The sequence below is a fragment of the Xylocopa sonorina genome, chromosome 11 (genome assembly GCF_050948175.1).
Source record: "Xylocopa sonorina isolate GNS202 chromosome 11, iyXylSono1_principal, whole genome shotgun sequence".
In the NCBI taxonomy this organism is placed as follows: domain Eukaryota; kingdom Metazoa; phylum Arthropoda; class Insecta; order Hymenoptera; family Apidae; genus Xylocopa; species Xylocopa sonorina.
Genome location: NC_135203.1, coordinates 1,833,644 through 1,848,353, shown reverse-complemented (window position 1 = coordinate 1,848,353; position 14,710 = coordinate 1,833,644). Strand labels below are relative to the sequence as shown.

Below are 14,710 nucleotides of genomic sequence, written 5' to 3'. Positions count from 1 at the left end.
CCAGCCGACAAGCCCCGGACGAATTCGAGTACCTCGCTGAACGGTAAGCTCCTCTCTGCCTCTTCGTCTTTTTCGTCCTCCACGAGTCCCCTTCGTCCTCTTCTTCTTCTTCTACTCCACTTCGTCATCCTAGTCTCGGTTCTTCCTCTGCTTCTTCGTTTTCTTCGTCTTCTTCTTCTTCTTCTCGCGGTTGATACTCCTCTTCTACTCGTGGCTCGATCGCTCGAGACGACGAGCAGCCGGACATCCGGCAACTCGCGACAGCCCGCTCTCCTTTGAAGTCTTTGAGCGGACGAATTCGCGGGATCGTACGGCGAATGAAATATCGCCCGTGGCTTCTTTCAGCTCGTCGAGGGTTCCAGCGAATCGTCGGCCCCGCTTGCTTAGGGGATTACTTAGTTTCGCCTCGCCAATCGGTTTATTGCGGCCACGGGCCGTGGCGACGATCTTCAGCCGCGGCTTCCGAGAACTTTCCTCGCCATGCTTTTGTCACAAGCTATTTTCGACTCCGGTCCCCGCTCACCCCCCGTTTTTTCTTTCGCACGCGAATTTCTTCTCCCTCCGCGCGTTTTCTGTCTCGCGAAACATGGAGACTTGAGGCCTCGATTCAAGCTCTCGATAACTACCCTTCGACGAGGACAACAGTGGCACAGAAAATTTAGAAGCCTCCCTATATTTAATTAACTCGAGGCGTTACTATTTTCAGCGACAGAAAAACGAGCACTACTTCGATAAATGTCACAAAGAGGAATAACTCTTCTCGACGGTCACGGATGACATCGAGCACGAAGCTGGCTCTAAAATCGTTGTAGAACGAGGAGAATCACGAGAAGCATCTTACCTAAAAATTGGCAAGGCGGGGGTTCCCATGTTGAAAACGGAGCGAGCTAAACGCGGGGCCACTCTCGAAGCGATCGGAATATGGTCCGTTGGACGGTTTCCATTCAGGGCGGCTGGGCGAACGAACGAGGGGGTTGCGGCTGAAGGGAACGGACACGCGACTTTTTCATGTAATCGCGCAGGAAGTCGAAGAGTTACTGCCTGCCGTCGGTATTCGGCCATACGATGGTTTATTCAGGAACAATAGATAGCCCCGGCAGCGTCCAGGACCTACGTCGAAGAGGAGCGGCCGCATCAAACATTCGATACCGCGGCCACAAATCGGGAAGCCAGACGTCGACGATATATTATGATCCGAGCAGACGTCCACGGTGTTCTTTACCGATTCAGCTGCTGTTACTCGTGCGTCGATGCCCCGGGGAGACGAAATAAGAGATCGAACGAAAACGAGGGAAAGGAAATCACTCGCGATCTTCTTCCTAGATGGGTTTCCTTTCAGCCCTTTTATTTCGCGTTACGTTCGACGATCGTATGTTGTATCTAATTATGTGATCGACCAATTGTGCAATAGGGTAAACCCATCTTCTCGGTGACACGATGTTTAAGTGCCTAGGTGCAGTATAACCACCGATTCCTCGTTTATGCAATCGCGACGCGTTGTACTTTCTCTTTATAATGCTTGAATTCCATAAATATCAACCTTTTTCGCGTCAACGACCAATATATTAGACAAGGTAATGGCAGCGATAAAGACACCGCGAAGATAACCATCGTGTAGAAATGACAGACAACGATTGGAATTAACCCTTTCACCGTAGCAGTGTCCTTCGAATTAAGCCACCTCGACATGCAGAACGATGCAGCTTTTTGTTGAAAATAAATAATAAATAACTTGCAGACACGTTCGATCAATGGAATTATTCGCATCGAGGAAGAATCAATCCGTGCATTTCGAACTCGCAGAAACGACGCAGCAGGTAGGGCAGCGCTCGACCCCGGGGCGGCGATAAATCTTCCGAAAAACGTTCAGTCCAGTTTCGTAGAAGCGACAGGTAGCGGGCGAGCTTGAGGCTCGTAAAATTCGGATTTGTCCGAGGGGTCGTTAAGCGGGAGAGAAATTCAAAACCGTCCATCGACCGCGCGTCCGCGCGCGCGAGTGCTCTTTTCCTCGCGCTGTCCACCGGTTCTTCGCCGCGCTGCCGTCCGCTCTCCGCTTCGAGAGTAATCTACACGCTGGACGCGGGGACGATCTATCACCCGTACAACGAAACTTTGACGCGACGTCAAAACGCGGGCCCGTTAATTTTTCATGCCGCTGTTCCACGTGGAACTCGCGCGCCCCGTAACCGCCCGCCATCGCGGCCCGCGGAGCCCACGATCCGCCCGTCGAGGGGAGACGGTGGTCCGGCAACTTGTTTCGACGTTGCCGTATCATTATTCACCACCTACACGAGCGACGCTACCTTTTCGCGCGATGGAAACCGGCGATCGGATGTGTTTTACAGAGACGGGATTGCTTTTCCAGAGAGTCGCAGATTTTCAGGAATCCCGGAAAGTAATCGAAATTTTAAATTGAAACTTTGCCTCGGCTCCTTTTGAATCGAATTATCGGTAAAAAATATTGATGGCATCGCGCGAGCTGTTTCTAACCTTACTTTTTATCGATAAACACTCGGTAACTAAAAAAAAACTGTGACCTATACAATGTACGGTAATCGTCGTCGAGTGATAATAAAAAAACTGCATAATGTTGTGCCGTACATATTATTAGACAATTTTGCATTTTTGCGATTGAAATAAAATGAAACCGACGCTACCATTTTGTAACTGCGATCTCAATATCCATAAAACGACACATGCAATTAGATACAAGACGAAACGATAATAGCAATTAACGAGAACAACTTGGTACAGCATGAATAAACCGGCCGATGGCGGTGGAAACGAAGGAAACATTAAAATTTTCCTCATAATAAATCGCAGGATCCGTCGTTTTCACGGGACGGCGTCAAGTTCAAAGAGGAAGCAGCCGACAGCGGATGTTCGCAGCCCCCATCCGCGATCCTGCGCGTCAACCGAGTAGAGACTTCAATTAAGCGACGTAATAAAAAAGTTGCAAAGACGCGGAAGCCTAATAAAAATCTTTCCCCGCCCACGACTCCGTTAATTACCATAAGTTGATTACAACGACGCGAAAGCAGAGGAGGCTGCCTAACGGCCGCCCTCGACGTCCACACGTAAACGTACGCCACGGTCTACGCGTCCACCACCATCGCGCGTCGCAACCCCGTGCGCCGACCCACCCCCTGTCGTATTTACGAGGCGAACTTCGCTTTAAGCCTGCCGATGTTTTAACTTTATCGCGACCGAAGTATGATTTTACGAGAAGCCAGCGGGCTAAATATGCCCGCGTCGTAAAATTAACGGCGTTTCCATAAAGGAATCGGACGTGTGCGTGCGCGCGCGCGAACGTCCGTGTGCTTCGCGTTAAAACTCGATAAAAGCCAATAAAGCATCGCCGCGGAGAGAGAGCGCAGTTTAGTATAGTTTATCGTCGTTTCCCCTTGGCGAGCTCCCCGCGAGCCGCTGTCCACGGTTAACCGCTGCCAACCTGCGCCCATTTGCAGCGTCCTCGGATAAGACTTACGAGGATTCTACGGAAGGTGAGTTCGAAGACCTCGCGACCCACGGACTCGGTCCTCCGGGCCCGGGAGTGACGTCCTCGTTCCTGTCGTTATTCGCGAGGAATTCTTTATTTTTACTTCTTAATTCTTTATTTTTACTGGCTTCTTCGTCTCGTTGCCTGTTCGCAGCCGATTCAACCCTGTTTCGTTCTGTTTCGACCATTTTTCACGTGAAACGCGAAGGTAGAATAATTTATCGAACGAGAGTTACGAGGTGTAACGTCGCTGGACCAGGAAGCTTATAGATGTTAACACAAAGGGATAAGGGATAATAAGACTTCTCTTCTCTATTATAATGGACGCCGTACGTGGCACCAATCCTTCTCCCAAATTCAGAATGCGTACTTGTAAATTTTTACTTTCCGACTGCCAAAGTCAAGTAAGGAAACGCTGAAGACCTCAATAGCGAATCATGCGTATCAGTCTTTGCTACGATCGAAAGATCGTACGCGGAAACACCGTGAGACACGATTGGTCAGCAGCAGGTTGCAGTTCGGTCTTCGAGTAACAGCACGGCGCTAAGGGTGTCCCGCGCAGTGTCCGCGATACTCCTGCGAGATACGCGCTCGATTATCGTCTGTTCGGCAAGTAACGACAGTAAAAACCAGCATCCCCGTTGGCTGGCAGATAGCGTTGTCTCGGTTAGTACTCGACGACACGATCGTTTTACCACCGAGCTACTATATATCGGTAACGGGAGGGGAGTCGGTTTGGAGTCGGTATTATCTGGCCGCAGGAGAGTAACTCCGACCTCCACCGGTGGAAACGCCGCCTTAGACCTCTCTGCCTGGTACCTACGCGGACACCTGCATTTTTGCACATTGCTATCTTTATGGCGGCATAAAACGAGTTTACCGGGCAATTTAAATGCCGTTCTCCGCATTAACCGCGCGCCGTAATACATTTTTGTAATTCTAAAATTAGACGTTTACTCGCGCCCCGCCGAGGGGATAACGCCGCGCCCCGTAATCGGGCGCAGCGACAAATTAATTTCGTTCGCCGACGAGGGGCCCCTGGAACGCGGTGCGCCCAGGAATTCCTCGCTCGGTTAGAGGCGAGCCGGAACCTAATCGCCGTTCTTCGGAACTGAATCACTCGTCGTGACAACGACTGGCTGATCGTGTACCAGCGACTGTCGTATGATGCAAAAATTCATAGCGCGTCGGGTATCGAGTTTGTCATTGAACTTGTCTTATCCTTGACTCTAATATAGTCCTTGGATCAGTAATTGAAATTTTGGAACTCCGATTAAATTCCAAAGGAATTGTCACGGTAATTGTTACCTAAGTCTGTCGCACAACAGACCACAACGTCATAGACCGCAGCCTTTGCAGGAAGTTAAGGAAAAATCTACGTTCCACCAAGGATTACCTGCACTCGAGATCTACAGGTACCGCTTGGATAACAACGGAACTTGAATGCTCGAAAGATCTCTCGTTAATCCGAGAGAAATCAGGATCGCCAGGCCGGTCGTCCAATTTTCGAGGGCGACGCACAGGAAGCCAAAGGCCAAGAACGAGGAGCACCAGCGCCGCGAGGGAGCGCACGAAACGGAAAGGGACACGGGCGTCCGCATAACTCTGCGGGATCTAGCGAGCGGGGGACCCAGCCGCAGCAACCCTTTGAAGGTTTATGCCGATTCAGGAACGAGTTGATTCATGAAGACGGGATGGACCTCCTTGGGATCCGCGGCTCGGTGCCCCCAAGGCCGTGGCGGGTGGTCCCGCGGCTTGATTTCTTGTTTCCTCCACCACGCTCGATCTGGCCTGCGTTCTTCTCTCCCTCTGTCCTCTCCCAACGCCCGCACGGAACGGAGACGGAGGACAGCATCGGGCCAGGTCGCGGGACAGTGACAGAGGGAACCATCGACGGGGGAGGGCTAAGGGAAAGGGGGCCCTGGACGGCATTCCCCGCTGCTGTCCCCTATACCTATAGCGATTGTCGATTTAAATGTTTACTAATAACCAAGCTTGTCCCGCAACCACCCAGAAGTCGGTCGCTTTGCATTTTTATAAGTACATCTTACGGCCGGTTCCGAGAACGGGTGGACGCGTTTCATATTCAACCGGACGCTGCCCGCCGACCGACTGTCCACTCTCGCGATCCTGGTACCCGAAGAAAGACTCATTCCGCCACCGAGTACTGTCTATACGCTCCCTGGTGCATGCGGCTGCGATTAGCTGGCCCCGCGCTCGCATAATCGCCCCTTCGTTTCAGTTGGATCGTTAAAAGGATCGCGAGCATCCAGCGATTCCGCGCGTCCCCCTCGACCCTCCGCCGGCAGAATTTGGTATGCTTTGTCAGTCCGATCTGAAATCCTGGTGCAATCGCGAATGCACGAATTTTTTTTTTTTTAGCGAACTTGATAAAATACATGGCTCGTGTTCGTGGCTGAGATCGCGCGAATAGAAGCAACGTAAGAGATGAGTCGAGACCTAGTATGTATCTATAAAATTACACTCACCTTCTCCCGCCACTCAGGAAGCATCCACCCTTTCTTCCCACAGATCGAGGCGACACGAAGGGATCACACGATCGATCAAACGCGTACAAGACAGGGGGCTAGATAGGGAAGGTGAATGGCGAACGCTCCGAGACGTTATGTGTATATATTTTTTTTTATAATGATTCGTTTATTGCGAAAGGACACAGTCTGCAAGCCATCTGCCAATGTGGCATCGGCTAGCTGGCGTGAAATTTTGGACACGAATGACTAAAAGGTGATGGCGATCGTTCACTCTCGACATGACATGATATGTTGACAGTCGCTGCGCCCTGCGGCTGTCGCGCCTCGTCCAACGAGAAACACACCTCGATCCTATTCTTTTTTTCTTTTTTTTTTGTTTTTTTTTTTTGCTTTTTTTTATATCTCTATAGTAGTACGCGTTTACATCTCCCTCTTTCCCTTTCTCGAAAAGGCGGGACACGCACAGCACCCTTGTTTGTCGCAGACAGATCGGGGCGCAACGCGAGTTCCAGGTTCTGTCAGATTACGGCCGGAGTTGGGCGCGTTCGACGAAGGCGCGTCGCTTGCGAAAAATAAATCGATCGAGCGGAATAAAAAAAAAAAAAAAAATGAAACGAGGAGGAAAGAACGAAAACGAAACAAAAAGAGTCGTCGATGCACGATCCTTTTTCACGCGCGTTCATAGTTATCGTTGTTATTATCTATCATCTTCATCAACATCGTCATCGTCATCGTTGTCGTAGTTATTATTATTATTATCATTATTATTATTACGATCAGCGACGATTTCCCCGGACTTCGTTGTCGTGCGCGAAAGCGCACGAGCAATAAATAAATAATACTTACGAACGGAGAGACACGGGATGCGAGACGCACTGCAACGTCTCGCCTCCAACGGGGGGTAAGTTGCGCTACACGCGCTCGTCCGTAATCTGTCACAGCAATCGACGATCCATATCTCGTCATGATCGACCGGGCCGACGTGAATCGATAATATTATAAACATTGCGATAACAGTAATAATAATAAATCCATAATCAATAATCAATAATAATAATAATAATAATAATAATAATGATAATGATAATAATAATAATAATAATGATAATAATAATAATGATAATAATAATAATAATAATAATAATAATAATAATCATCGTCGTTAGTATGAATAATGATCTCAAATATTATAGTAATAATATCGTACCTACTCTACATACAATACATACACTGGCCGGACGCTCTCTACTGGGCCCTCTCTACTATTTACAAACGCATAAATAATTATTAATTATTATCGTGTATTTATATATATAGTATTCTTTATGTATAATAATTAATGTCGTGGTAGACACGCCTAGGATAGTGTATCTTTTTTCGTCGTTTTTTTCTTTTTTACCTTTATTATTTTCCTTTTACACCGCGATTAGCTCGCGTCTGCTGGCTCTACGGAAGAGATAAACGGGGCCTACGATTTTTTCCCCTCCTTTCTTTTTCTCCTTCATTCTTTCCACTCTTCTTTATATTTTTTTCTTGTTTGTCCCCTTATGTCCCGTCCTTGTCCGGAGGGGCAACGAGAGGATTCGCGACGGCGGACGAGAGAGAGAACAGGAACTACGAAGGGTGAAGGGGCTGGGGTTGGGGGAGGGTGGAGGTCAGGATATATCACGAAGGAAGCGAAGAAAACAAGAGAGAGAGAGAGAGAGAGAGAGAGAGAGAGAGAGAGAAAGACTAGGAACGGTGAAGAGAGAGAGAGAGAGAGAGAGACCAGGAATCTGTGGGGCAGTATATATTCATGTATCTCGTTCCGACGTTCTTCGTTCCGATTACTGTACACTAATTACAAGGTTGTATGTCTCTGATTATTGTCATCCACACCACACAGCGGCGCGCGTACGGCTGCGCGGCGATCCGTCCCTCGAAACTTCGTTTAACGATATAGGTTTAGTCCATCATGCTCGTCGTCCCGGCAGGCGAGAATCACACTCGACCGGGTGACTTCAACTCCTGCGTGGACGCCAAGCTACCGCTCGGATGGGGCGACTGGTCGGAACCACCGGAGGACGCCGTCGACGAGGAGGAAGGTGACAAACCCGAGGTGGCTGTGGTCAACAGCACCCCTGGTCCACCAGGGGTGCCGCTACCGCCGTTTATGGTGAACGGTTTCACGTTACCGCTGGCCGAGACAGCAGAGGCGGAGGACGTAAGTATGCTGGGGGCCGTCGAGGGTGGCATCACGCCGCTCAGTCCGCCCAGAGTCCTCGAGTAAGTCTCCAACAGGGACATGTCTCCGGTCCCGAGGTGGGAGGCTCCGTAGAGGTTCCGATAGAAGTCCTGGTGATGCCGTACGAACTGTGCTCCCGAGTGCATTGCCGGGTGAAGGGGATGATGGGGCGGCAGTCGGCTAGCCAGCGGGCTCACCAGCTTTCCGCCCCCGCCTGCTACTCCACCGCCGCCTCCGCCGCTACCGCTGTAAGGGGACGAGAGGCCAGTCATCGCGGTCGGCGTGGGACTCTGTTGTTCGCCGTCCTTGCTCGCCATGTCGGCCAACGACCAGATCCTCGGCTTCGTGGTGACGCCGCTGACCGTCGACGACGCGGTGGTGCTGGGTGGAAGGTGATGACTACTCGGCGGTGTGCTTTCTGGGGACGGGTGACGCAACAGTCTGCCGTGGGACGAGGTGAGGTAGGCCGGATGCTGTAGCTGCAGCGGATGCCTGGGCTCTCTCTGGTCGTAGAGGCACTCCGGGCTGTCCGGTCCGCTGTCTGCTCGGGACTCGCTCCACTCGCTCTCGGTTCTACCTTGTACACCGGTGGACCCTCCGCTGGTACCGAGAAGGTCCATCCGGTGCGCTGGTCGCTCACCGTCCTCGCTCGACCCGGTCCCAGAATCCTTTGAGTCTGTGGTAGAGAATAGGATTTGTCTTTGGGCGACGAGAGAGGAAAGGATCGGCGAGCCTCGTCGAGAGAGGAAAGGGGAGTCGTCGTAGGAAGAATGAAAAGGTGGCGAAAGGTGGGCTGACGTTCGCCGTGGTGCTTACCTAGCCGGTCTTTCTCGTCGACGCTCTTTCTTCCGCTGTCGTCGTCCTCGTTGTTGTTGTCCTCGTCCTCGACCCTATTCCTCGGCTCCCACGTCATCTTGTTCTCCTTCTTCAAGCGTCTCCGCGCGTTCGCGAACCACGTGGACACCTGGGTAAGAGTCATCTTCGTGATGATCGCCAACATGATCTTTTCGCCTTTCGTCGGATACGGGTTCTTCTTGTGCTCGTTCAGCCAAGCCTTTAACGTACTCGTCGTCTCTCGCGTCGCGTTTTTCCGTCTGGCGCCGTTCAGATCCATGCCGTAACTGAAACACGACAAATTAGGCGCTCGTTGAGTGAGAAAAGTTGTCGAGTTTGCTACTCGATTCAGTTTTCGTATGTTGATAAAGATCAGTCGATCGTTTGTCTCCCAAGACGAGAACACCATCGATACCTATCGTATCGCAGACATCCACGGGTCTCGTCGGCCATTAAAAGGCTTCAAGATATTTCCCCGAGCGGTACCGAAATTAGACTCGAGGCGGCGAACTGAACAAAGTCTTTAACGGGAACCACTCGACGGCGGTAACCACGGTGGGGTCCATCCTTTTATTAAGACCTTCGAACGTCGGCCATTCTCATCGTCGTAAGATGCACGTGACCCGGATATAAGGCGTTCGGGGACGTGTAGACAGGTCGCGATACGTTATACGGGCGAGTTGGATAACACGGACGCGCGTGCACACACCGATCGGTCCAAGTGAAACAACAGCTAGAGGTTAAAGAAGGGGCTAGTGGTAGGGAGGGGTCAGGGAGGAAGAAAGAAGCGGGAGAAGAAGAGGGCAAAGCCTTCGGTGGAAGCTCGTGTCGGGAAACTTATCCAATCGTGAGGCTCGTTACGCCTTCCCCCGGTACTCCGGTATAAAAGTCCGAAGTCCTGCTCGGTTAGAGGAACGATATAAGCGGGTAGCTACTACTTTCATCCCGAGAGCAGATCTCTATCTAACGGTTTAAGCTCCTTCCTTCCATCCCAGTCAGCGAGGAGAGTGGAGTGGAAAGGCGAGCCGGGAGAAAGAGAGCGAGTGGACCGTTTCCCCTACGAACCGCCAGCACGCCTCTCGCTCGGTCGGACCAGAGACCGACCGACCCCCTGGGATCCCATTACTAAAAGACTAACCCTTATCAAAGATTAAACTTCGGTATAACTGCTGAATCGACGGGATCGAAATTAAATTTTCCGCCGGCGAGCGCGGCTGGGAGATGCTTACCACCCCCTTCTTCTCGCTCCCTCCCAGCTTTTTTACTTGTTCCATCCCCTCGAGCCAACCCCCCGCGCGCGGCAGCTTGACATTCTTTGCGACGTTGCGGTCTTCCCCGTGTTTCCTCGCTTGCTCTTCTCTTACGCAAGCGTACCTACCGTTGCGGTGGGGGTATTAATATACCCAGGCGATTCTAACATGGTGGAAATCCCACCCACACCGCTCGTAATTTACCAGTTTTGACACTAATTTCAGTATTCTCAAGTCAGCTAGGATTTCTTTCGACAGAGGTGCTCGTCGATATTGAGTCGTTGCGAATCCACGCGGAAGCGCGGCTTCGTCGCATCGTACGATAACCCGTGACGGGCAGCCGCCATTATTGAGCTTTATTTTCACCCTCTTCCGTTCCAGCGACGCGCGGAGCAACCCTGTATCTGCTGTAGGAGGGACGTGTGTGGACGCGCGACTGACGGTTCCCGGTGTCGGTGGGTGGGATCGAGGGGTGTCGGGGCGGGGTGGCTCGCGACGGGACCGAGATGGGAAATTAATAAAACTGTCACTTATCTACCCTTCCCTGGGACAGGCCTACACGCGCTATCTGCCGGCTTTTCTATCTTCCTTCCAACCCGCCCCTCGTATCTTTCCGGACCGGTCGTTCCCTTCGCGGCCCCGATCCGTCTCCCTTCCACCGCGGAGGAGGCTGCGCGCGGGATTCCCACCAGCTGAAACGAGGCGCTAAACATTTCAATTTGGCATCGCTGCCGCCCCCCGTGTACACACAGAGACGCGTGTTACGCGACTTCGCACACTTTCGCCCAAGTTCCCGTATATCCACGTATCCCCGCGTCCTTGTCCTATCCATCCGGCGGAAGGCTCGCGCGTACACACACGCGCGCGCGAAGAGAGCGAAAGAGTCGAGACGGCGAACGGTGGGTGGATGAGGAGGAAGAGGAGGACGACGAGAGTAGTAGGCACGGAAAAGTGACGACCATAGAAAAAGAGAGAGGAAGGGAGAGAGTGAAAGAAAGAATGGGAGGGAGGACGAGGATGGGCTTAACCCCGGTCTGTTTGCGAGGAGCAAATGGCGTTCTGCAGTTATTTTAAAATTCAGCCGGTGGCAGGGGGGTGCGGATCGGATTAAAAAATCAGAGTGGAAGCTTGTTTCTCATGATAACAGCCAGTCGCCCCCGGAGAGAGCGGGAACTGCTGCTTTCTACCGATCCCGTCTCCCAGCGGCGGCCACCGCCGCGCCACCCCCGTCGTTGTCGGGCCTCTATCTCTCCGCCTCTTCCGCGTCCACCTGTCTAACCCTCTTTCTCTTCCGCCCCCTCGTTTCTCTGTTTCCTTTTGCCCCGACCATGTGCCGTCGCTCCAACTTTTCCCTTCTCTTTCCCAGCGACGCCTCGCGCGCTCTCCCTGCGCCGCTCCTCTCGATCTATCTTCCGCTCCGGTATCGCCACGCAACGGGCATTTCGTCGACCGCTTTAAATACTGCCGCTGTACGATCCGTTTCCTCGTCCGCGTATATATAGCCGGGTCGTACGTATAGAGACGTACGCGTCGCACCTACACGTCCATACGTATACGAATCGTACTTTATATACGCGTATACAGCCAGCTATAATCGCACGCTCGCGCCGTGCTCTCTTTCCTCTTCTCGCGCGACGGGGGTTGATCGCATCAACTGCTTGTTTCCATAGCGATCGCTAATCGCCCCGTGCTTCTCCTCCCGTTTCATCGCTGCCGCGCCTTTGTCCGCGTTTCTCGCATCCCCCTCACGGGCAAATATGCCAATCTGCCTAGACGTCCGGATGACTTTATCTGCTTTTCTCCTATCCTGCAGCTGTCTATAAAAAGAGTACATTCGAACGTTGCAGCATCGCGAGCTGCTTTCATCGAGGGGATTCGTATCGATGAACGATCAATCGCGAATTAGCCAATTCGTCGAGATGTACGGATCGCGCTTCTATTCTCGCTGCAAGCAGGATATTTCGGGATTTTTAAAAATATGCTTATACCGTTGAACTCGATATATCGAGTTATCGGTAATCCGCAGCGATCGCGATAAGTGGATTTTACAGCAATATCTACGATTGAACTGTAGGAAGAACTCGAGTAGTACCATTTAAGAACGGTGGAAAAGCGAAGAATCGACATTAGAATGTCTTTGAAACGACCGACCCGACTTCGCTTCTCCTCCTCGTCGGCGAACAACTCCTCAGACACGAAACCACCCCGCGATGGGAGCGGATCAACCATTAAAGTCCGGTGAAACGGCCATTTCTCGCAACCCTCGACCGCGCGACGGTTAAACGTAAACGCGTTTGTCATGGCGTAGCCTTTAAGGGGATAAAAACGGGGGTGAGTGACCATGGCCAGTTCGAAACGAGGCAGGTGTGCAGCTCGACCGACTCCGCCCCTCGTTACCGCTCGTAACTAGGGGTGATATCCGACTTCTTTCTTTTCCCTCTCTGTCCTTCTCGCGTTACTCACCCTTTTCGACCCCACCTCATCCCTACCCTGCATCCTCGACGCGCACCTTTCCCCAGGTAGGGCTCGCGGGCTTCGCGCTTTCGCTTTATCAACGCGAAGGTGCAGCCATTTCGTCGACGGCGCCATCTTCCCTTGCGTCGGATACGTGTGTGCACGCATACCACGCGCCGATTCCATTTCCATTACGCGATCTCACTCGCCTAAAACCGAGCCACTCTATATCGTGCTCGCGTTGGATTAAAATCACTCCAACTTCCACCAATACGCACACAAAGTGTATTTACAATCAACTATACAGCTCTGGAACGAAAAAAATCTCCTACACCTACAAACAGCGCGATGCTGTCCCAAAGGCGGTACTACTCGTTGCGCGACAAAAAAATGCAATTATACTCAACTAGGTTATAATTATACTATACTATGTTATAAACAGCTCCGAAAAGAATATGAGAAATTTGATCACCGATAACCCTCGAATGGATAGAGAAAATAACGCCAGTGAGATCAGTTTTTGTTTCATCCGCATATCTCAATCCGTTGCTGAGATATAAGGGCGCAAAGTTTTCGCGGCGCGCAAGATGGCCGCGAATAAATCACTTGACCCAGATATTTTCCTGGAAATGCGTACGCGCTAATAGTAATAGTAAAAATGCGTCTGGCAGCTGTCTGGCACTGACCAGCCCACGTGATTGTCGATTGAGGTAGATCAGTGACTAGAGCGACAGAGAGATCTGAGTCCTTTCGTAAACGATTAAAAATTACCCTTCCCTTTACACGACGATATCTTGAGAACCGGAAGTTGGAACGAGATGATTCGAAAATCATTTCCAGGAGAAGTGTCTTCCGCTTCTAACTAGCTAAGTTTCATTAAATAAAAATTGTTATCTTCAGATATATAGCGCCTCGAATTTCTGATAATTTTAATATGGGTCAATCGGGGTTTTAAGTAGTTTTTTGTCGAAACTGTTCTACTTGTTTTGTAATTAAATGCTATCAAACATTGAGAACCAATGTCCATTTATTAAATATAGAGAAAAAGTATATTTTTTTATACAAATTGTCTTCATAAAGAAAATTCTGAAAAATTTCCAGGATGAATTAACTAAAATTTTAAAATTACTTTGCGATCCGTATTTATCTGTACAATGTTTCCAAGTTATAGTCCTCAACTTACGGTTAATGAAAAGTATTCGAGTACAATAACTGTCCATTCGTGTTTGACTTTTCAGCCCTTTGCGCTCGAGAGGTGACTCTCGGTAAAAAGCGTGTACCAATGCCGTCACGTTAAGCTGTTAGGAGTAGCTCCGAGGGCCGCAACGTGTCGTGAGGAAGTTTTGCGAACGTGGTGACAGTCGGTTGTTCCACATCCAACTTTATTACCAGTTGCTCGCGACGTGACAGATCGATCGTAAACCCACCAGCCGCTGAACGCGAGGCCTCTGTTTAAAAGATCGCTGCCAGGCCTGGGTAGTTCGTACGCGCGCTTACACAAACGCGGCGCATATTATACAATCTCTCCCTTTCGCTGTCGCTGTTCCACGGATAACCGAGTTTATATAAAATGATACACGGCCCGCTACTTTGTCACACGATCGTTTAAATCCATCACGGGGCACGGAGCGAGCCGTTGAGGCCGCGATTAAAGTCAGTCGGCGTTGAATTATAGCCGGACGAGATTACTCGCCGCCGCCCGTTGCCGCGGTTCGCTCGCGAAAATTTGCAAAAGTGAAACGACGGAGCTCTCGGGTAGTTTCACGGTTAACACTTGTCCGCCGTTGCGCCCTCGCAGCGTTCACCGACGAGTGTTTAGAAGCTGGATTAAGCACGCGCCGAGTAGAGCGTGTAATTCATGGCTCGAGCGAGCCTCTGCGTGAGAAGGACACGTGTACGTTCGAAAAAATGTCCGCCTGTCTAAGTAATTATCCTGATTGCGACGCGTGACGCTACA

At 50.9% G+C, this 14,710-nt stretch overlaps 2 protein-coding genes across 2 annotated transcripts in view; one reads left to right on the top strand and one right to left on the bottom strand.

Moving 5' to 3' along the window:
* The window catches only part of LOC143429091 (uncharacterized), a 324,872-nt gene that overhangs the window by 17,185 nt on the left and 292,977 nt on the right, over nt 1–14,710 (top strand). The window lies entirely within an intron of this gene.
* Mirr (iroquois-class homeodomain protein mirror) overlaps nt 7,719–14,710 on the bottom strand; it is a 38,975-nt gene continuing 31,983 nt past the window's right edge. Inside the window, exons 4-5 of the mRNA XM_076904485.1 lie at nt 9,032–9,336; nt 7,719–8,891 (exon numbers count right to left, since the gene is read on the bottom strand). Coding sequence (XP_076760600.1) covers nt 7,972–8,891; nt 9,032–9,336 — 1,225 coding nt within the window. The 3' untranslated portion in view covers nt 7,719–7,971. The remainder of the gene's footprint in view (nt 8,892–9,031; nt 9,337–14,710) is intronic.